Here is a 23,728-nt window from a genome sequence, read left to right as displayed (position 1 = left end):
CAAACAAATAAACAAACTGCATTGTCAGCAAGAGAAAAAAAAGTTTTAAGCTTAAAAGTAAAACTTTAAGATATATTCCAACTTCAAATAAAACGTGGTAACATCTGAGTGGGTGCGGTAGTTCACACCTGTAATCCTAACCCTCTGAGAGGCCGAGGTGGGTGGATCGTCTGAGCTCAGGAGTTCGAGACCAGACTGGGCAACACAATTAAACTGCGTCTCTACTAAAGTACAAAAAGTTAGCCAGGTGTGGTGGCGTGTGCCTACAGTCCCAGCTACTCTGGAGGCTGAGGCATAAGAATTGTTTGAACCCAGGAGGCGGAAGTTGAAGTAAGACAAGATTGTGCCACTACACTCCAGCCTAGGTGACAGAGCAAGACTCCATCTCCAAAAAAACAAAAACGAAAACAAAAAAACATGGTAACATTTAGCCATAGCACTTGACAGTATATTATCATGTTATACCTTCAAAAATTCTTTTTTGGGCTTAGGACAAGCAAGATGGCTCATGCCTATAATCTTAGTACTTTGGGAGGCCAAGGCAGGAGGATTATCTGAGGCTAGGAGTTCAAGCAGCCTGGGCAACATAGCGAGACCCTGCCTCTACTAAAAATAAAAAAATAAAATAAAATAAAATAAAATAAGCTAGGTGTGATAACACATGCCTGTAGTCCCAGCTACTCAGGAGGCTGAGGTGGCAGGATCACTTGAATCCAGACAGTCGAGGCTGCAGTGAGCTATGACTGCACCACTGCACTCCAGCCTGGGCAACAGAGCAAGACCCTGTGTCTACAAGATAAATAAATAAGTTCTTTTGTAGGCTTTGTTCACTTTTATAATTAAAACACACAAATCCACCAATTGTCTATATTTTGAAAAAGAACAAAATATACAAAAATTGTTTTCAGACAATGGTGTGAGATTGTCTTTAGTTGAGAAGATGTTTAAAGAATCAATTTAGGATGCCAGGCATGGTGGCTCATGCCTGTAATCCCAACACTTTGGGAAGCAGAGGTAGGAGGATCGCTTGAGCCCAGCAGTTCCAGACCAGACTGGGCAACTTAGTGGAACCTCATCCGTACAAAAAATTTAAAAATTAGGCATGTGTGATGGCATGTGCCTGTGGTCCTGCTTACTTGGGAGGCTGAGGTGGGAGGATCACTTGAGCCTCAGAGTTTGAGGTTGCAGTGAGCCGTGATTGTACCACTGCACTCCAGCCTGGGTAAAGAAATCTGCTTGGGATATGATAAAAATATTTCACAAAATCAAGTTATTATAATATTAGCTAACAAATTCCATGTATTTTATTTAGTAGTACATAGTAGAGTGCATGGGTAAAAAATGATTAACCAAAAAGAAAAGAGACTAACGTATCCTTTAAGCTTTGTTCCTTCCTTTGACCTCCCATAGCATTTTATGCACAGCATTTGTATAGTACTAAATTCTGTGGGCCTGTGAGCATCTGAGCATACTGCAGGGCACCTGGCATACAAATGGTGGTCCAAGGACTGTTTGAATGCAACTGTAAAGCTACAAATATGTGATATCTTTAGTAGCACAACGGGTTATCATTACTTGTAGATGCAGCAATCCTACAAATGGTGAAAATAGTGACCTCTAGTGGCAGAATACCACACTTCCCCCCCATCTTTAATCACAAGAGATTAATATTAAGAATTCCATTTTACTTAAAACTCCTTAGGCCAGGCATGGTGGCTCACACCTGTAATCCCAGCACTTTGGGAGGCCGAGGCAAGAGGATCACTTGATCCCAGGAGCTAGAGGCCAGCCTGGGCAACATAGTGACACCCTTCTCTACAAAAAAATTAAAAATTCAGCCGGGCGCGGTGGCTCATGCCTGTAATTCCAGCACTTTGGGAGGCCGAGACGGGCGGATCATGAGGTCAGGAGATCGAGACCATCCTGACTAACGCGGTGAAACCCCGTCTCTACTAAAGAAACACAAAAAACTAACCGGGCGAGGTGGTGGGTGCCTGTAGTCCCAGCTACTGGGGAGGCTGAGGCAGGACAATGGCGTGAACCCGGGAGGCGGAGCTTGCAGTGAGCTGAGATCCGGCCACTGCACTCCAGCCTGGGCGACAGAGCGAGACTCCGTCTCAAAAAATAAAATAAAATAAAATAAATAAATAAATAAATAATTAAAAATTCAGCCAGACTACTTGGAAGGCCAAGGCGGAAGGATTCCTTGAATACAGGAGTTGGAGGCTGCAGTGAGCTGTGATTACATCACTGCACTCCAACCCAGGGGACAGAGTGAGACCTTGTCTTTCATTTTTTTCCCATTAATTTATAGACAAACTGCATTCCATTCCCTGCCATATTCCTTACCTACTCCCAGTATCTCAGAGTTTCCACCGGTGAAGACCTCCTTCGCCACTCCCAACTGAGAATGACTGACATAGAGAGCTTGTTTACATCCCTACCAGCCAAGATGAATCTTTTGGGCTTTCTTTTCAGTGGTTTGTGTTAGGAAAGTCATTGATTTAGAGGTAAAGTTTCAAAGAGAAAATCACATGAATACTTTCTGGTCTACTGATACCTACCCTCAGTCCCCCTTTTTCTAGGGGTACACATTCATAAAAAACCCCTACTTTGAGCACCCATACAACCATTCTGTTTTTCACGTTCAGTAAATTACATGATATATTCAATACTTTATTATAAAACAGTGAGATGGTTTTGTGTGAGATGATTTTGTCCAACCGCAGGCTAATGCGAGTGTTCTGTGCATGTTTACGGCAGGCTAGGCTGAGCTATGCTGGTGGGTAGGTTGGCTTCATTAAATGCATTTTTGACTTGCGAGGGGTTTATCAGAATGTAACCCTGTAAGTCAAGGAGCATCTATGTTATGTTTTTAGTGAGAAGCAGAGTCACACACTCAAGCTGGAAGGGAGAGTAGCTCATTTTGCAGAAGAGGAAATAGTGACTGGGAACAGGATGGCAGCATTAACATTCACTGCTTGATCCTCATTGATCCTGCAAAGGGTGTTAAACACAAACAAAAAGGCCGGGCTCGATGGCTCCCGCCTGTAATCCCAGCACTTTGGGAGGCCGAGGTGGGCGGATTACCTGAGGCCAGAGTTCGAGACCAGCCTGCCCAACATGGTGAAACCCTGTCCCTACTAAAAACATAAAAATTAGCCGGGCATGGTGATGCACGCCTATAATTCCAGCTACTCGGGAGGCTGAGGCAGGAGAATTGCTTGAACCTGGGATGTGGAGGTTGCAGTGAGCCGAGATTGTGCCACTGTATTCCAGCCTGGGCGACAGAGTGAGACTCTGTGTCAGGAAAAAAAAAAAAAAAAAAAAAGCCAGGCTCACGCCTGCAATCTCAGCACTTTGGGAGGCCAAGGCTGGTGGATCACCTGAGGCCAGGAGTTCAAGACCAGCCTGACCAATGTGGCAAATCCCTGTCTCTACTAAAAATACAAAATTTAGCCAGGCGTGGTGGCTCACACTGGTAATCCCAGCTATTAAGGAAGCTGAGGCAGGAGAATCGCTTGGGCCTGGAAGGCAGAAGCTGCAGTCAGTCAAGATCACTGCACTCCAGCCTGGGTGACAGAGCAAGACCCTGTCTCAAAAAAAAAAAATTGGGCGAGGTATAATTCCTTTAGCCTGTTATCATAGCAAGTCTAGGTTACAAATACATTCAATCATCTGTTTTACCAGTAAAAAGCAATTCATCGTGCAGGCAACTTTTCTCTTGTTTGAGGCGAATGATCTCTTCTCGTTGCTCATTATTTTCTGTCGTCTTTTCGTTGAGGTCCTCTTCACAACAGAAGAAAAAGAAAGTCCTCAAATAAATACTAGTTTCCAGTCCTCAAAGACACACTATGTCTAACACTCATGTCCTCAGCGGCCCCTTCCAGTCCTGTTGGATCTATAGACAAAATCTGTTTCACAGCCAACATCTCCACCCCTGGCAAGGACCCTGATTGGAGGCTTCACTTGCTCTCATCTGACTGACCTCCCTGTGCCAGCCTTGCCTCTCCTGTGACAGCCCAGTGTACACAGAGCAATCTTTTAAAAATCAAAATCTGCCCGGCACAGTGGCTCATGCCTATAATCCCAGCACTTTGGGAGGCTGAGGCAGACAAACCACTTGAGGCCAGGAGTTCCAGACCAGCCTGGCCAACATGGTGAAACCCCGTCTCTACTAAAAATACAAAAATCATCTGGGTGTGGTGGTGTACACCTGCAATCCTAGCTACTCGGGAGCCTGAGGCAGGAAAATTACTTGAATCCAGGTGGTGGAGGTTGCAGTGAGCTAAGATCATGCCACTGCACTCAACCTGGACAACAGAGTGAGATTCCATCACACACACACAAAAAAAAGTAAAGTAAAATAAAAATAAAGGCCAAGTGTGGTGGCTGACGCCTGTAATCCCAACACTTTGGGAGGCTGAGGCGAGTGGATCACCTGAGGTCAGGAGTTCAAGACCAGCCTGGCCAACCTGGTAAAACCCCATCTCTACTAAAAATACAAAAATTAGTTGGGCATGGTGGCAGGTGCCCGTAATCCCAGCTACTCAGGAGGCTGAAGCAGGAGAATAGCTTGAGAGAAAGGTGGAGGTTGCAGTGAGCCGAGATCACGTCACTGTACTCCAGCCTGGGCAACAAGAGTGAAATTCCATCTCAAAAATGAATACATAAAAAATAAATAAATAAAAATCTGCTTGTATCATTTCTCAGTGAAAAGCCTTGCTACTGCACTGAGGATGAAATCCAAATTCATTTCCGCAAACTGCAGAGCCCAGTGTGACCTGACCCGCCCATGTCCCCACTGTCCTTTCCTCCTTTCCTTCTGTTCCTTGAATATGTCTGTGGTATGAGAAGAAACAGATTTGGTTTTTGTCCTCTGTTCCTGGAACAGGGCTCCTAAAACCTAATTTCCTAAGTGACAGAAGCATCTTTTGTCATTCATGAAGAGCCCCAGTTGATTACACCAGAGCACATGCTAACGAGATGACTCAGGGTGGAGCCCCTACGTGGCCTCAGGATGCAGCCAGTCACCAGAAACACCTAGTGAGGAGAGGGCTGGAACCTGCAGTCCCACTTGTGGACCTCCAGGAAGGGGAGGGAGGGCTGGAGACTGAGCTCTATAAAAATTCTTCTTCTTTTTTTTTTTTTGAGACAGGATCTTGCTCTGTTGCCCAGACTGAAGTGCAGTGGCACAATCTTGGCTCACTGCAACCTCCACCTCCTGGGCTCAAGAAATCCTTCCACTTTGCCTCCCAGGCAGCTGGGACTACAGGATCACACCACCATGCCTGGCTAATTTTTTGTAGAGACAGGGCTCTGCCATGTTATCCAGGCTGGTCTTGAACTCCTGGCCTCGGGTGATCTGCCTGCTTTGCCCTCCCAAAGTGCTAGGATTACATGTGAGCCATCATGCCCAGCCATTATTTTTCTTTTCTTAAATAAAAAAGTTTTAAGCTGGATGCAGTGGCTCATGCCTATAATCCCAGCACTTTGGGAGGCCAAGGTGGGTGGATCATGAGGTCAGGAGTTTGAGACCAGCCTGACCAACATGATGAAACCCCGTCTCTACTAAAAATACAAAAATTAGCCAGGCATGGTGGCGGGTGCCTGTAATCCCAGCTACTCGGGAGGCTGAGGCAGGAGAATTGCTTGAACCTGGGAGGCGGAGGTTGCAGCGAGCTGAGATCACGCCATTGCACTCCAGCCTGGGCAACAGAGCGAGACTCCATCTCAAAAAAAAAAAAAGTTTTAATATTGAATTTATAAAATATTTATAATATATAAATATTGACAGAACAGACTTCTTTCTACTTGAATATTTTACCTCGGTATATATAAACATTCAATAAATACCAAATACCTAGAGTATAGCCCTGGTGCTGTGCTATTAACAGTACACTGAAAAAGAGAAGCAGAGTCTGTTCCTGCTGCCAAGGGGATGATAATATGATTATGGTTTTAGCTGAAGCTACAAATGGAGATAAGACCTATGGCTAACCATAGGTCAGGGCATCATAAGGACAACATTTTCAAATGCTGAATCTTTTAAGTTAAATCAGCAAAGATTGGCTGGGTGCGTTGGCTCACGCTTGTAAATCCCAGCACTTTGGGAGGCCAAGGCAGAGGGATTTGCCTGAAGTCATGAGCTCCAGACTAGCCTGGCCAACATGGCGAAACTGTCTCTACTAAACATCCAAAAATTAGCCAGGCATGGTGGTGGGTGCCTGTAATCCCAGCTACTCGGGAAGCTGAGACAGGAGAATAGCTTGAACCCGGGAGATGGAGGCTTTGGTGAACCAAGATCGCTCCACTGCACTCCAGCCTGGGTGACAGAGTGAGACTCTGTCGAAAATAAATAAATAAATCGGCAAAAATAAAACTTCCTAATTTCAGAATCAGAAGTTTCTGCCCTCACCATGGGAAGAAATGCCCAGGCTAGCCTGCTAGCAAGGAGAAGATGAAATGTGTGAGGCAGAACTGCCCAGATGGGAAGCTCAGTGAGGCCCAATCGTAATCAGTCAACTCCCATTTGCCTCTAGATGTGTGGGTTTAATAAATGCTAGGACTGTCTGCCACTGAGATACTGATGTTGTCTGCCACAAAGCATGTATCAGCAATAGCTAATGGTACAGCCACCTCAACTAAGGCAGGATTACTTTAAAATATGATACATTCTGCAGTTTTCCCTGACTCTGTTATTTATCTTATAAGACACAAATTGCAGCATAATCCCATATAAATGAAATGGATATTTCACATTAGGGCCTAAGGCCAGGAATTGATCTACTCGCAAGCATAAGATTAAGTGAACCCAAATGAAGAAATACATTACCAAGATAATACACTCGTATCTTAAATGTGGGTCTCTTCCTTACCTTTTAGTTTACTGACTTCAATCTTAAGTGCCTTCAATTTCTGCTTATAATCTTGCTTTTCTTTCACAATACAAGTCTCCGCCATCTTGGCGTCACGTAGGGCATGCTCCAGCAATTTAAATTTACCCGAACAGTCTGCAATGTGATTGACTGCCTCAATAATATCTTTGTCCTAAAAACCAAATTTGAAAACGGTTATTCTACATTCTTAAATTCCAATTAACCAAAAAGAAAAGATAATACTAAGATCCGACTGTGTGCCAGGTTCCATTCTAAGCACTTTTCGCATATTAACTCATTTAATCTTTACAGTAACTCTATGAGGAGGTACTATTGCTCTTGCCAAGTGACAGACGAGTCGACAGAAAGGCTATGTTCCTTGCCCGTGGTTACACAGCTAGTTAGTGGTGGAGCCACCATTTGAACCTAGCTGGTTGCCTCAGACACTATGTACTGAACCACGACCCCTTACTCTCTCTCAGAAAGTTACAGTCAGACCATTCCATTACCTAAGAAACTATAATAGCAACAAGAGGGTAGGTGGCCCCTGGATAGGAAACTCATCCTCTGGATTATATAGGTCGGTCTAACGGCCCACCATTCCCTCCCATTTTCCAGCTTGTTAAAATGACAGACTCCACAACAACATCATTCCAAACCTACCAAATTAGAATCTCTTAATTGTTGAGGCAGTTTTAGTTACCAAAAAAGGTATCTGCTTCTTGGAAAGCAACTCAAACAACACCTAAAAGTATAAAAATAAGTAAAAGTTCTATCCCTTCCCCACTCGCCTGGAATAACTGTTATTAAGAGGTTTTACCCCGACTGAAGTCTAAGCATTTCTGCTACAGCATTGTAAACGCATGCCTGAAAAATCACATTGTCTACACATCTCGCACTAGAACTTATAGAATAAAAGGGTTGGGGCAGGCCATGCAAAAATCCATGGAACTTTGCGACCAGGCCAGTAGCAAAAAATAACAGTTCTAATAAGTACAGGAACACAGTTCAGTTAACACCAGGAGAGACCCACAACAGTCAATCCCTTTCAGCCTGAAACCTGGACTCCTACTTACTCCTTTGATAAGGATGTCCTGGAGGGCATCTGCTTCTAATGGAAACCATTTTCATCAGATAAAATCTCTCAGTCTAGGAACACAGCATTTTTTTTCGGATGAAGTCTCGCTCTGTCGTCAGGCTGGAGTGCAGTGGTATGATCTCGGCTTACTGCAACCTCCGCCTCCTGGGTTCAGGCAATTCTCCTGCCTCAGCCTCCTGAGTAGCTGGACTACAGGTGTGTGCCACTACGCCCAGCTAATTTTTATATTTTTAAAAATAGAGACGGGGTTTCACCATGTTAGCCAGGACGGTCTCAATCTCTTGGCTTTATGATCCGCCTTGCTCAGCCTCCCAAAGTGCTGGGATTACAGATGTGAGCCACCGTCCCTGGCCTTCTTTTTTTTTTTTTTTTTTTTTTTTTGAGACAGAGTCTTGCTGTGTCACCCGGGCTGGAGTGCAGTGGTGTAATCTCAGCTCACTGCAACGTCCACCTCCCAGCTTCCAGGGATCCTCACACCCCAGCCTCCAGAGTAGCTGGGATTACAGGCGTGCCACCATGCCCGGCTAATTTTTTTGTATTTTTAGTAAAGACGGGTTTCACCATGTTGGCCAGGCTGGTCTTGAACTCCTGACCTCAAGCAATCCACCCGCCTCAGCCTCCCAAAGTACTGGGATTATAGGTGTGAGCCACTGCACCCAGCCTCCAGGAGCACACCCTTCCTAATGCACCCACTGTTTTAATGGTGGGGGAATGCCTTGGCAGCACCTTCGCACATACCTACAGCTTTGCCAGAGTTTGCTATGATGGAAACCAGAGAGGTTGTTGAAGCCACTAAACTGGCTACTACTTGACTAAAGACATGACTGTAGATTTTAATATTTTCTATTTAATTTTAAGAGCACTTGCCCCAATCACTTCAAAACAATGTGCTGAGAAAAATCACATCTTTACTAGGGTAAGCATTTCATTATACCAATATTGTTCCCTTAAATACCAGTTGTCAAAGACACGCATAACAGCAGGAGACTGTGTATCGTTGTATATTGCATGTTAGTGACTATATCAACTGCTCGATTGCAAATGGTTTTCCTCTCCATTAAAAAAATTATCAAGCAATCTAATTGCCAATAACTCTACGAGACCTAATAATGGATACCCGGGGAGAAAATAAGTTAATTCAGACCTGCCAGCCCATGGAATGGGCCTTGGAGACAGAAGACCAGAAGCAGAGTCCTGCCTCCTTCTTCATGCCTTGGGAACATCATTTTAAACTTGTTTCCCTCATTTCTAAATGGGCGTTTTAAAAACAAGAGCAACATTGATTGGTAGCTTCACATTTCTGGGATGCTAGGGACTTAGGTAAGATAATGAATATGAATATAAACCACCAAGCACTCTGGCAAATGGAAGAATTCTTATTTTTAATTACCTTTAGCTTTATCATGGTCGTGAGAGCTTGTTCTCGAGCTTGTAACTGTCCTACCTGAGCAGAAAGTTCCACTAACGTGTTGCTGAGAGTTTCGTTTCTAGCCTACAAGAAAACAACACAGATGATACTGCTTGAGTCCTTTTAAAGCTTTCACTACGCTCGCTAGCCATAGTCTGTGCTTATTTCTCCATTTTGTTTTTTCCTTGCTTGACTCGTTAGTAACAGAAAAAGAGTTGGTAATGAAGTGGGCTAATAAAACCCACATTGTTTTAGTAACAAAGTGGGCTAAGAAAGCAGTCATCAAAAAATAATACAAATATGTATTTCTCTATTAATTCTACCATCCTCTCAGTACTTGTATTTGCCCTACTGAATTATGTTGATGATGCTTGTAAACATGTCTATTTCCTAATATCTTTTATGTGTAATTTTGGGTTGGGAAGAGGGAAGAAAATGAATGAATGAGAACTGTATTAGTAAAAGATTTCCTTTGTTGGCCGGGCGCGGTGGCTCAAGCCTGTAATCCCAGCACTTTGGGAGGCCGAGACGGGCAGATCACGAGGTCAGGAGATCGAGACCATCCTGGCTAACACGGTGAAACCCCATCTCTACTAAAAACTACAAAAAAATAGCCGGGCGAGGTGGTGGTGCCTGTAGTCCCAGCTACCCGGGAGGCTGAGGCAGGAGAATGGCGTGAACCCGGGAGGCAGAGCTTACAGTGAGCTGAGATCCGGCCACAGCACTCCAGCCTGGGCGACAGAGCGAGACTCCGTCTCAAAAAAAAAAAAAAGATTTCCTTTGTTGAAACAAAGTAGCATTAGTGAATTCTGTGAATTTAAAAAACCTTCTTTGTTGAAAGAACTTCATACTGGGGTATTCCTACTCATCAGTTATTTAAAAAAAAAATAGTGCTAGATCTGATATAATTATTGTGTATATAATCTATTTACTATTTGAGAAAAATAACCATCAGGCTTTTTTTTTTTTTGCGATGGAGTCTCACTCTGTCACCCAGGCTAGAGTGCACTGGTGGGATGATCTCGGCTCACCGCAACCTCCGCCTCCTGGGTTCAAGTGATTCTCCTGCCTCAGCCTCCGGAGTAGCTGGGATGAAGGATGTAACACATAAACAAGCTGGCTTTCTGCACCTCTTATAAGCATGAACTCAAAAAATATCTGATGACTGATGAATTAGAAGAGAAAACCAAAAAAATCTGTCTTTTTTTTTTTTCTTTTTTTTTGACACAGAGTCTCACTCTTTCCCCCAGGATGGAGTGGAGTGGTGTGATCTCGGCTCACTGCAACCTCTGCCTCTCAGGTTCAAGTGACTCTCCTACCTCAGCCTCCCGAGTAGCTGGGACTACAGGTGCCCACCACAACACCTGGTTGATTTTTGAATTTTTAGTAGAGAGGGGGTTTCACCATGTTGGCCAGGCTGATCTCAGACTTTGGACCTCAAGTGATCTGCCCACCTCGGCCTCCCAAAGTGCTGGGATTATAGGTGTGAGCCACCGTGTCGGGCTCAAAAAACCAGTCTTAGAGGTTTTATTCCCAATATGCCACTAACATTATAAGACACAATAATTGGCTGGGCACAGTGGCTCACATCTGTAATCCCAACACTCTGGGAGGCCGAGGCGGGTGGATTACCTGATATCGGGAGTTCGAGACCAGCCTGACCAACATGGAGAAACTCCGTCTCTACTAAAAATACAAAATTAGCTGGGCGTGGTGGTGCATGCCTGTAATCCCAGCTACTCGGGAGAGTGAGGCAAGAGAATTGCTTGAACCCGGGAGGCAGAGGCTGCGGTGAGCCGAGATTGTGCCATTGCACTCCAGCCTGGGCAACAAGAGTGAAACTCCGTCTCAAAAATAAAAAGACGCAATAATTTAGAAAACATCATTGAAGCTACCAAAACTTGATGATACCCTCTCATCTTTGAGGAAAGCTTTCTAAAATAACCCATTGCTGATTAAATGGTAGATGCTACTAAACCAAAGGGCATAACAGTTAAAAAGGGTTGTACTCAATCTCTAAGACAGAATAGCTCAATCTCTAAGACAGAATAGTGCTGTGCAGCTAACCAAAACTGTAGGATAAACGCAGAACTACAAGGGGTGGATGAATGTAGATACCTTCATACACACACGTATGTATTTTTGCACTGGTTGTTTGTTGTGATTGTTGTTTTTTATCGAGATGAAGTCTCACTGTGTTGCCCAGGCTGGACTTGAACTCCTGGGCCCAAGCGATGTTTCTGCCTCAGCCTCCCCAGAAGCTGGGACTACAGGCACACACCACTGTGCTTGGCTTACATGTGCTTTTTTGTTGTTGTTGTTTTGTCACCCAGGCTGGGGTGTAGTGGCACAATCACAGCTCACTGCAGCCTTAACCTCCTGGGCTCAAGTGATCCTCCTGCCTCAGCCTCCCAAGTAGCTGGGACCACAGCAGTAAACCACCACACCCAGCTCATTTTTGTATTTCCTCTTTTTTATAGAGACAGGCATCTGCCATGTTGCCAAGCATGGTATCGAATTCCTGGGCTGAAGCAATCCTCCCACCTCAGCCTCCCAAACAAAGAGCTGGGATAACAGGCATAAGCCACCGAGCCACTGCGCCCAGCCTCATATGCGTTTTTAATGAAACATTTAAATCTAAGTTTTCTTTTTTCTTTTCTTCTCTTTTCTTTTTTTTTTGAGACAGAGTTTCCCTCTTGTTGCCCGGTCTGGAGTGCAATGGCGAGATCTCGGCTCACCGCAACCTCTGCCTCCCGGGTTCTAACGATTCTCCTGCCTCAGCCTCCCGAGTAGCTGGGACTACAGGTGTGCGCCACCATGCCCAGCTAATTTTGTATTTTTAGTAGAGATCTGCCCACCTCGGCCTCCCAAAGTGTTGGCATTACAGGAGTGAGTCACCGCACCTGGCCAAATCTAATTTTTCAATAACTGAAACACAAAGGGAATTTGGACTAGTGAAGTTTATCAGAAAATAATCCCAACCTCAAGGTCTTCAGAGAGAAGAGAAGAATGCGTTGCCTTTTGAGCCATTTCCTGAAGCTGTAGTTGGGTCTTTTGAAGAGCAGTTTGGCATTCCATTTGGTTGGATTCAAGAGATTTTACCTTCTTCGTGAGTGACCTGATTATTTCAGTTCTTTTATGTAGTTCACCTGAGGGAAAGTTCATCAATAATTTGTAGTCAGACCTTCAGCTTAAAATGCATTATTTTCAAAATGTGTGGTTAAAAAGTAAAAGTGTGCCAGAGAATTTTTAAAAAGACAATCTTCTTTTAAAACCTTTTATTCTGAAATGCACAGTATCACCCCTAATCAAGAAACAGAACTGTGAGCAACTGGAAGCCTCTGGAGGTCACTTCCTGAACATAATCTCTCCAGTTTCTACTTTCCCAGCCATGACCCTGATCTTCGAGTAATCACTTCCTAGCTTTTCATTACAGTTTCACCAATGACCACATGCCTCAAAATTATAGTTTAATTTGAACCATATAAAAATGGAATCATATTCTGAGAATTCATCTGTTTGCTTTTTTCGCTTAAGATGATGATTCTGAGATTCGCTCAGTTAACTTGTGTTTGTGCACTAACATTGCCAGGTAATATTCCACTGAATGATTACACCAAAGCTTATTTCTGTTTTCTTTCTTTCTTTCTTTTTTTTTTTTGGTGAGACAGAGTCTCCCTCTATTGCCCAGGCTGGAGTGCAATGGCACGATCTCGGCTCACTGCAACCTCTACCTCCCAGGTTCAAATGATTCTTCTGCCTCAGCCTCCCAAGTAGCTGGGACTACAGGCGAGCGCCACCACGTCCAGCTAATTTTTTTGTATTTTTAGTAGAGACTGGGTTTCACCATATTGGCCAGGATGGTCTCCATCTCCTGACCTCGTGATCCATCCACCTTGGCCTCCCAAAGTGCTGGGATTACAGGTATGAGCCACCGCGCCAAAGGTTATTTCTAATATTGATGATCATTTGGGTTATTTCTACTTTGCAGCTGTGATAAACAATGCTGCTCTGAATATTCTTTGACATACATCTTTTTTTTTTTTTTTTTTTTTTGAGATGGAGTCTCGCTCTGTAGCCCAGGCTGGAGTGCAGTGGTGTGATCTCAGTTCACTGCAACCTCCGCCTCCCAGGTTCAAGCAATTCTCCTGCCGTAGCCTCTGGAGTAGCTGGGACTACAGGCATGAGCCACTATGCCCGGCTAATTTTTGTATTTTTAGTAGAGACGGAGTTTCACCATGTTGGCCAGGTTGGTCTCGAACCCCTGACCTCAGGTGATTCGCCTGCCTTGGCCTCCCAAAGTGCTGAGATTACAGACATGAGCCACAGCGCCAGGCCTTTTTACATGCAACTTGGTGCATATTTTCAAGAGTTTCTCGAGAGCCTTGCTTCTCAAAATGTGGTCCCTGGACCAGCAGTGGCAGTGGCATCGCCTGGGATGCCTGTTAGAAATGCAGACCCTTGCCTTTCGGCCGGAACCGCCATCTTCCAGTAATTGTAATTCGCCAAAATGACGAACACAAAGGGAAAGAGGAGAGGCACCCGATATATGTTCTCTAGGCCTTTTAGAAAACATGGAGTTGTTCCTTTGGCCACGTATATGCGAATCTATAAGAAAGGTGATATTGTAGACATCAAGGGAATGGGTACTGTTCAAAAAGGAATGCCCCACAAGTGTTACCATGGCAAAACTGGGAGAGTCTACAACGTTACCCAGCATGCTGTTGGCATTGTTGTAAACAAACAAGTTAAGGGCAAGATTCTTGCCAAGAGAATTAATGTGCGTATTGAGCACATTAAACACTCTAAGAGCCGAGATAGCTTCCTGAAACGCGTGAAGGAAAATGATCAGAAAAAGAAAGAAGCCAAAGAGAAAGGTACCTGGGTTCAACTGAAGCGCCAGCCTGCTCCACCTAGAGAAGCACACTTTGTGAGGACCAATGGGAAGGAGCCTGAGCTGCTGGAACCTATTCCCTATGAATTCATGGCATAATAGGTGTTAAAAAAAAAAAAAAAAAAGACCTCTGGGCTGAAAAAAAAAAAAAAAAAAAAAAAAAAAAGAAATGCAGACCCTTGGGCCCCAGACCTACTGTATCAGAATCTAAATTTTAACAAGCCCTTTAAGTGATTCGTGTGTCTATTATAGGGTGAGAATATTCTAGAAGTGGCTTTACTGGGCTGTGGGATATGCACATCTTCAGCTTCACCAGATACTGCCAAACGATTTTGCACATGAGCAGTAACAACTGACTCCCGCCAGCAGCATCTCAGCTTTCCCTTGGCACCATACTTTACCAAAACCCGATAATTTGTGCCAGGCTGGTAAAGGTAAAATAGCATCTCAATTTGGTTTTCATTTGCATTTCCCTAATTACTAATGAGAATAGGAAACTTTTTATATATTTATTGGCCATTCAATTTTCCTCTTTCCATGAGCTGCCTATTCAAATCTTGCTCATTTTAAAATAAAATACTGGGCCGGGTGCGGTGGCTCAAGCCTGTAATTCCAGCACTTTGGGAGGCCGAGACGGGCGGATCACGTGGTCAGGAGATCGAGACCATCCTGGCTAACACGGTGAAACACCATCTCTACTAAAAAATACAGAAAGTGGCCGGGCGCGGTGGCTCAAGCCTGTAATCCCAGCACTTTGGGAGGCCGAGACGGGCGGATCACGAGGTCAGGAGATCGAGACCATCCTGGCTAACACGGTGAAACCCCGTCTCTACTAAAAATACAAAAAACTAGCCGGGCGAGGTGGCGGGCGCCTGTAGTCCCAGCTACTCGGGAGGCTGAGGCAGGAGAATGGCGTGAACCTGGGAGGCGGAGCTTGCAGTGAGCTGAGATCCAGCCACTGCACTCCAGCCTGGGCGACAGAGCAAGACTCCGTCTCAAAATAAAAAAACAAAAAAAAAAAAAAAATACAAAAAGCTAGCCGGGCGAGGCGGCGGGCGCCTGCAGTCCCAGCTACTCGGGAGGCTGAGGCAGGAGAATGGCGTAAACCCGGGAGGCAGAGCTGGCAGTGAGCTGAGATCCGGGCCACTGCACTCCAGCCCAGGCGATAGAGCAAGACTCCGTCTCAAAAAAAAAAAAAAAAAAAAAAATAAAATAAAATACTGATGGCTACGTGTAATGTAGGCTACATATGTTATATGTATTATCTTTGTTCTTTTAACATGTTTATATAAGAGCCATAAGATGTTAGACTGCATTTAATCAGCAACCATGTTAAACGCTATGTGTGTATACGCATGTGGGTGTGGTCAGAGTAAAACCAGATGGTCATCAAAGAAACAAAAAAAAGAATATATTTGGGTTTTTTGTTTGTTTCTTTCTTTGTTTTGACACAGAGTCTTACTCTGTCGCCCAGGATGGAGTGCAGTGGCGCGATCTCGGCTCACTGCAACCTCCACCTCCCAGATTCAAGGAATTCTCCTGCCTCAGCCTCCTGAGTAGCTGGGACTATAGGCGTGCACCACCACGCCCTGCTAATTTTTGTATTTCTAATAGAGATAAGGTACACCATGTTGGCTGGGCTGGTATCGAACTCCTGACCTCAAGTGATCGGCCTGCCTCAGCCTCCCAAAGTGCTGGGATTAAAGGCATGAGCCACTGTGCCCCACCAAAAATGATAGATTTGGATTGTCACATTTACAGAATCCTTTGAGTAATGTTAAGTAAAAAAAGGTTATCTTTCTATTACACAGATCTAGTGTTTTCTCCTCTAATGCCTTCTACTAACAATCTAGAGTCAATGGAACATTCAGATTTAGGGCAGCACTAAAGGAATGACAGAATGAAAATATGGTATCAAATAAACTTTTTGCAACCATTTTTGAGACAGCTATATATATATATATATATGTTTTTTTTTTTTTTTTTGAGACAGGGTCTTGTTCTGTCCCCCAGGCTGGAGTGCAGTGGCGCAATCTTGGCTCACTGCAACCTCCACCTCCCGGGTTCAAGTGATTCTCGTGCCTCTGCCTCCCGAGTAGTTGAGATTACATGTGTGCACCACCACGCCCAGCTAATTTTTTGTATTTTTAGTAGAAGTAGGGTTTCACCATGTTGGCCGGGCTAGTCTCGAGCTCCAGAGCTCAAATGATCTACCAAAGTGCTGGGATTACAGGTGTGAGCCACTGTGCCAGGCCAGACAGCTGTAATTCTAAAAGATGACCATTTTAGGAACTTAAGATCAAGTTCAATACAAAAAGCTTAAAAACTTTCAGCTTAGTTTAAGAGAAATGGCTAGTCATATGGCATCTTCATTCATACTCTTGTTCAAAACTTCAGCTTCACCACTGGTGCTCACCCCATGTTAACTGGAGCTCTATCCAGCCCCCTTTTTATACTGAAATACTTTGCCTGTCCTACTTTATTTGAATGTGTCTGTCCCATTGTCGCTGTTCATAAAGTCCTCCTGTCTCCAATGAGCCTAAACTTGAGGACAGCAGGGGTTGCAGTCTTTACTTCCTCTCTGTCTTCCCCATGAGCCCATCAATGTGTTAGCACAAAGGAGTGCATAACTGTTGTCACTGAATGTATTTCTGACCTTCTAATTTGCTGCAACGTTCTTCCAATGTCAACACTTTCTGCCGATCCTCTTCCCACGAAAGAAGCTGTTGCTGGTGCACTGCAACCATGTCATTGAGCTCTTTATCTCGATCTTTTAATTCTCCAATGAGCAACTGCAGCTCCTTCCGTTGTTTCTCAATAGTGGAAATCTCAACTTCTGACCCGATGTTCTAAACATAGAAAGCGGTTTCACATCAAAATAGAATGAAATCAGTAACAAATCAGCCAAAGTCAATTTTCCAAATAAGTATATCTTCTTTTGCTACCAGTTCCTAGTTCAATTAAGTTTCAAGTTAATAACATGGCAGCAAAGATTATGTATCCTTAAAACATATTCAAGTTAAAACCTACCATGCACTCTGCCTCTCTACAATTTTCTGTCATGCCATATGTGCCATGCCTAAAAAGTGGGGCTGTTTCTAAAACCCGCTGGGTAAACAAATAAACCTATTTCTGCACTTTTTCTCCCCCTTTGCCAACAACCCTTTTCTCTGCCAGTCAATAACATTATCTCCCACCTTGCCCCAGCAATTTGAGTAACCAAGTACAGGTTAAACATGAAATAGTGGCCAGGTGTGGTGCCTCACACCTATAATCCCAGCACTTTGGGAGGTCAAGGTGGGTTGATCAACTGAGGTCAGGAGTTTGAGACGAGCCTGGCTAACATGGCAAAACCCCATCTCTACTAAAAATACAAAAATTAGCTCAGTGTGGTGGCACATGCCTGTAACCTCAGCTACTCAAGAGGCTGAGGCAGGAGAATTGTTTGAACCCTGCAGGCGGAGGGTGCGGTGAGCCGAGATCACACCATTGCACTCCAGCCTGAGCGACAAGAGTGAAACTCTATCTCAAACAAACAAACAAAAAAACCAAAAAACAAAAACCATGAAATAGTTACTGTTTAAATGTAAATGATTCTTACTAAAGAATGGGAATTTTAGTCTATAAAAAGAAAATTAAGTCTTCCAGTATTCAATATTCATGACAACTACAACATCTAAGGCATCTATACATACTCAATCTATTAAGGACAATTTAATATTGTAACTGGTCCAAATACAACATACGTAATTAAAAACCAAATTCCGTAAGGAAATTTTTCACATATACCCAAAGACAGTGGTATGATAAACTCCCATATACTCAGTACCTAGGTTCTGCCATTATCGAGATTTCACTACAGCTGCTTCAATTTCCTTGTCTTTTATTGATTAAAAAAATACCATTTCACCCTTACATCCTTCAGAATGCATCTCTAAAAATGAACATTTCCTATATAACCATGATGCCATTTTTATACCTAACAATATTATCTATTAATACAATAATTCCTTTTAAGTATACAGCATTTGAAAGTCTAACAAGTTGGTCCGACCAAATTGTGATCCCAGAATTAGCCACTTAGTGGCTACATAACCTTGGGCAAGTTACTTAACTTCTCTAAGCATTAGTTTCCTCACCTGTAAAATGATAGCAACGGCATTTTAACATCTTGGAGTGATGAAGATTAAACAAGACAAACTGTAAAGTACTGAGCACAAAGCCTGGCCCGTAGTAATCACTCAACAAACATCAGCTCTCATTAACACTGTAAACCACATTTCAAATCATGGTGCTGTCCCTACCTATGCAATAAAGAACTAAAAGTGTTACTTTAATAGAGTTCCACCTTAAAGACAGTAATTAAAAGTTCACCAGTGGCCCTTTGTACTCCCTTACTGCTTTTTGAAAAATAAGATTTGTAAATAAACAAGAATAATGAGGGGGGCTCAGTGGCTCACACCTGTAATCCCAGCACTTTGGGAAGCTGAGGTGGGCAGATCACCTGAGGTCAGCAGTTCGAGACCAGCCTGACCAACATGGCAAAACCCTCTCTCTACTAAAAATACAAAAATTAGCTCGGCATGGTGGTGGGCGCCTGTGGTCCCAGCTATTTGGAAGGCTGAGGTGGGAGGATGGCTTGAACCTGGGAAGCAGAGGCTGCAGTGAGCCGACATTGCGTCACTGCTGCACTCCAGCCCTGGGGACAGAGCCAGATCCTGTCTCAAAAATAAATAAGAATGATGAATAAATTACAGTTACTAGTCTTAAAAAGGAAAATGGAATTTGGAGTCAAGGGATTTCAAGTCCCAAGGCTTGAATTCCAGTGTTGGCTTAGCCCTTCATTCATGCATTCAACAAATAATTTATTGAGCGCCAGTGGCTGGGCCACAGTCCGCCAGGCAAGGAGCACATATTCCACTCCAGGAAAACAGGCAGTAAGCCGAGAATACAAAGGCAGGTCGTCTTACACTGATGGACGCGAACCTTGGGCAAGCCCACTTCCAGACTTTTTGATACAGTGGAGCTGTGAGAGAGCTCCTTTCTCTAATCGCCAGGTTGTGTAAATTAAGGACACCCAGCGAGGAAAATGGGAAAGCAGCTCCCTAGACGCCAATCGTCCTCCTTAAACAGTAAGCACCAGGTACGCGCTACTCTGTGCCCTGAGCTGAATAACAAGGTGTTATTGGGTTAAGGAAACGGTCGTGACACCGTTTTCCTCTATGTCCAGTGTATTGTTTCACTTTTTTTTTTTTTTTTTTTGAGACGGAGTCTTGCACTGTCGCCCAGGCTGGAGTGCAGTGGCGCGGTCTAGGCTCACTGCAAGCTCCGCCTCCCGGGTTCACGCCCTTCTCCTGCCTCAGCCTCCTGAGTAGCTGGGACTACAAGCCACCACGCCCGGCTAATTTTTTTTGTATCTTTAGTAGAGACGGGTTTTCACCGTGTTAGTCAGGATGGTCTCAATCTGACCTCGCGATCCGCCCGCCTCCGCCTCCCAAAGTGCTGGGATTACAGGCATGAGCCACCACGCCCGGCCTGTTTCACATTTTAAGTAGACACCGTTCTTGAGAAGCAGTAGATTTCGACCAATGTGCACCGTTGCAGCGGCGCCCAGCCGCGCCCGGAACCGCCGCTCACCTGGCGTCCGGCAAGGAAGGCTGCCGCAGGGTTCATAGGTGTTTCCTCCGCCCCCGGAGAAGGCCGGTGTGGACGGCGTCACCTTGGAAACGCCATCGGCGCGCCTGCCCCGAGAGGCGGGGGCGAGCCCGGAGCCCCGGAGCCCCGCGCCCTCGGCCGTCCTCCGCCCCACACCCCAACCGCCTGCCTGGCGCCCACGCGGCGTGCGCTCGCCGGGGCTCGGGGCTCCCACCCAGGGTTTCCTGGCTGCAGCCCCGCCGCGCTGGTGGGCGCTGTTCTTCCACCTCGGAGACTGGGGGCTCCCAAGTGGCTCAGGCTGAGTATGGACGCTTTTTGCCCATGCCCGAGGCTCCGGCGCTAGAAGGCCTCGAAGAACTGGCTCTTCACCATTACCCAGGGAATGAAGAAGTGAATAAAGGCTGCTGCGCCGCTCCCAGCACCCTGGTTTATGACATTTGAATTGCTCACTCCCCTATCTTCCATCTTCACCCTAATAACCGTGAGCTCGGCAGTGCTCGCTCCTGTGTAGCTGGCTCCAAGAACAGGACCTGACACTCGAATGCGTGGAGGCAGAGCCCAGCCCTCGGGGATAACAGTTGCGAGCCACCCTAGCACCTTTGATTTAAACCAAGAATCACAGATGAAGAGGGGGAAACTGATTTTGGGGGGCTCCTGAAAAGCAATGAGGGAACCACGGTACTTTGTCCTGACAAAATCTACGATATTCTGGGTTGAATCTAAGCTTTTTCACCTGTCCTTCCATAGTCACCTCTTCATCCCCCTTTCACTCTTCCTAAAATGTGGGAACGGGACTAGGAAAAAATAAGGCTTATCACACTTCAGCCCTGGCTGCCCATCCCTGAATGCTTAACTCATCAGACAGCAAGACAATTACTAAATACGGTCTTACAGGGTTTCAACTATACTTTTTGGTTGAATATGAAATAGCAAAACATGCCCTTGTGTTAAAAAAAGACAATCTGAAAATGGAAAAACAAAAGTAAGATTTCTTACTTTGAAGCTTTACTGACAGGTTCATGTTTGGGAGACCAAGACAATGTCTTGGAATTTAAAATCAAGAAAGCTGGGCGCAGTGGCCTGTAATCCCACCACTTTGGGAGGCCAATGTGGGAGGATCTCTTGAGCTCAGGAGTTCACCATCTCTAAAACACATTTTTTTTTTTCCTTCGCCCTTGTCGCCCGGGCTGGAGTGCAATGGCACAATCTCGGCTCACTGCAACCTCTGCCTCCCGCCTCAAGCAAATCTCCTGCCTCAGCCTCCTGAGTAGCTGGGTAGGGTGCCCGCCACCATGCCAGCTTTTTTGTATTTTTAGTAGAGATGGGTTTCACCATGTTGGCCAGGCTGGTCGCGAACTCCTGACCTCAGCTGATCCACCCACTTTGACCTCCCAAAGTACTGGGATTACAGGCATGAGCTACTGCACCTGGCCAAAAAATGATTTTTTTTTTTTCAGACGGAGTTTCACTCTTATTGCCCATGCTGCAGTGCAATGGCTTGATCTCAGCTCACTACAACTTCTGTCTCCCAGGTTCAAGCAATTCTCCTGCCTCAGTCTCCCAAGTGGCTGGGATTACAGGCATGCACCATCATGCCTGGCTAATTTTGTATTTTTAGTAGAGACGGGGTTTCTCCATGTTGGTCAGGCTGGTATGGAACTCCTGACCTCAGGTGATCCACCTGCCTTGGCCTCCCAAAGTGCTGGAATAGGCATGAGGCACCTTGCCTGGCATAATTTTTTTTTTAAAGTTAACTGGACGTGGTGGTGCACTCTTCTGGTCTCAGCTACTCAGGAGGCTGAGACAGGAGGATCACTTGAGCTGGGAGATGGAGGCTCCAATGAGCTGTGATCATGCCACTGCATTCCAGCCTGACCGATAGTGAGACCCTGACTCAAAAAACAAAAACAAGGCCAGGCGTGGTGGCTCATGCCTGTAATCCCAGCACTGAGAGGCCGAGGTAGGCGGACCATGAGATCAGGAGTTCGAGACCAGCCTGGTTAATATGGCAAATCCGTTTCTACTAAAAATACAAACAAACAAAAACTAGCCAGGTGTGGCGGTGCATGCCCGTAGTCCCAGCTACTCGGGAGGCTGAGGCAGGAGAATGGCTCGAACCTGGGAGGCAGAGGTTGCAGTGAGCCAAGATTGCGCCACACCACTCCAGCCTAGGGCAATAGAGGGAGACTCTGTCTCGAAAAAACAAAATAACCAAAAAACCAAAAAAAACCCACCACCACCACCAGAACCCAAAACCAAATAGCCAATAAACACAAAAAGGTGGTCTACTTCCCTGATCATCACGGAAATGCCAATAAATAAATAAATAAACAAACAAACAAAGCAAATTCTGAGTAGTTGCTAAAAACAGCCTAGCAGTAGATGACTGCAGTAAGTTGGTGGTGATGAGATGTAAAGGAATGTGGGTTGAATGTCAATTTTTGAAGTCAGGAACGTTTTAATTCATGTTTCTTAGGTTTCACCATTGTAAGACTTGGTATTTTTGGCTGGGTGCGGTGGCTCACACCTGTAATCCCAGCACTTTGGGAAGCTGCGGTGGGCGGATCACGAGGTCAGGAGATCAAGACCAACCTGGTGAAAACGGTGAAACCCCGTCTCTACTTAAAATACAAACAAAATTAGCCAGCCATGGTGGTGGGCACCTGTAGTCCCAGCTTCTAGGAAGGCTGACGCAGGAGAATGGCATGAACCCGGGAGGCGGCAGAGCTTGCAGTGAGCGGTGATCAAGCCACTGCACTCCAGCCTGGGCAACAGAGCGAGACTCCATCTCAAAAAAAAAAAAAAAAAAAGGCTTGGTATTTTTCTAGAAAGTCCTCAAGTGCCACTGTTCACCAGGCAACCATGTGTAACACTGAAGTAAAAATATGTGTACAGGCTGGGTGCAGTGGCTCACACCTATAATCTGAACACTTTGGGAGGCCGAGGTGGGAGAATAGCTTGAGCTCAGGAGTTTGAGACCAGGCTGGACAACATAAGGAGACCCCCTAACTCTATAAAAAATTTTAAAATTGGCCGGGCACAGTGGCTCACGCCTGTTATCCCAGCACTCTGGGAGGCCAAGGCAGGTGGATCACAAGGTCAGGAGATTGAGACCATCCTGGCTAACACGGTAAAACCCTGTTTCTACTAAACATATAAAAATCAGCTGGGCGTGGTGGTGGTCACCTGTGGTCCCAGCTACTCGGGAGACTGAGGCAGGAGAATGGCACGAACCCAGGAGGCGGAGGTTGCAGTGAGCCGAGATCGCGCCACTGCACTCCAGCCTGGGTGACAGCGCAAGACACCGTCTCAAAAAAAAAAAAAATAATAAATTTAAAATTAGCCAGGTATGGTGGTATGTGCTTTCAGTCTCAGCCACTCCAAAAGCTGAAGTGGGAGGATCACTTGAGCCTGGGAGGTCAAGGCTGCGGTGAGCTGTGATCACACCACTGCATTCCAGCCTGGGCCACAAAGCGAGACCCAATCTCAAAAATGAATACAATTATGTATCTAGACTAGTAAGAACTTAGGCTCATTTTGATTATGGTTCATAAATAGTAACTGAGTATGGTAAAAGGATTATGATGACTAGGTACAAATTAAAAATCTCAATAATTTTACCTTCACTCCCCAAAGGTTTTCTCTTTAAAACAAAAAAATTTAAAAATAATATGTAACTTTAAAAAAATGACAGAGGTGAAAGCTGCAAGAATGACACTGCATCTGATTTTATACTCACACAGTCTAATCCTAACTGAAGTTCCCAATGAACTTTTCCCAGTCTCCCTATTTGA

At 45.0% G+C, this 23,728-nt stretch overlaps 2 protein-coding genes across 2 annotated transcripts in view; one reads left to right on the top strand and one right to left on the bottom strand.

Moving 5' to 3' along the window:
• CCDC62 (coiled-coil domain containing 62) overlaps positions 1–17,594 on the bottom strand; it is a 52,970-nt gene extending 35,376 nt beyond the window's left edge. The window contains exons 1-5 of the mRNA XM_031936389.1: positions 16,936–17,594; positions 12,368–12,534; positions 9,368–9,469; positions 6,879–7,050; positions 3,688–3,789 (exon numbers count right to left, since the gene is read on the bottom strand). Of these exons, the coding sequence (XP_031792249.1) occupies positions 3,688–3,789; positions 6,879–7,050; positions 9,368–9,469; positions 12,368–12,534; positions 16,936–17,026 (634 nt within the window). The 5' untranslated portion in view covers positions 17,027–17,594. The remainder of the gene's footprint in view (positions 1–3,687; positions 3,790–6,878; positions 7,051–9,367; positions 9,470–12,367; positions 12,535–16,935) is intronic.
• LOC111538241 (60S ribosomal protein L21) lies at positions 13,849–14,429 on the top strand. Its single transcript, XM_023205522.2, has one exon. The coding sequence runs from the start codon at positions 13,896–13,898 to the stop codon at positions 14,376–14,378; it is 483 nt and encodes a 160-aa protein (XP_023061290.1). The 5' UTR covers positions 13,849–13,895; the 3' UTR covers positions 14,379–14,429.
• Positions 17,595–23,728: the final 6,134 nt, after the last annotated feature.

Source organism: Piliocolobus tephrosceles, chromosome 10, assembly GCF_002776525.5.
Source record: "Piliocolobus tephrosceles isolate RC106 chromosome 10, ASM277652v3, whole genome shotgun sequence".
NCBI classification, from domain to species: domain Eukaryota; kingdom Metazoa; phylum Chordata; class Mammalia; order Primates; family Cercopithecidae; genus Piliocolobus; species Piliocolobus tephrosceles.
This window is presented reverse-complemented; position numbering and strand designations above follow the sequence as displayed.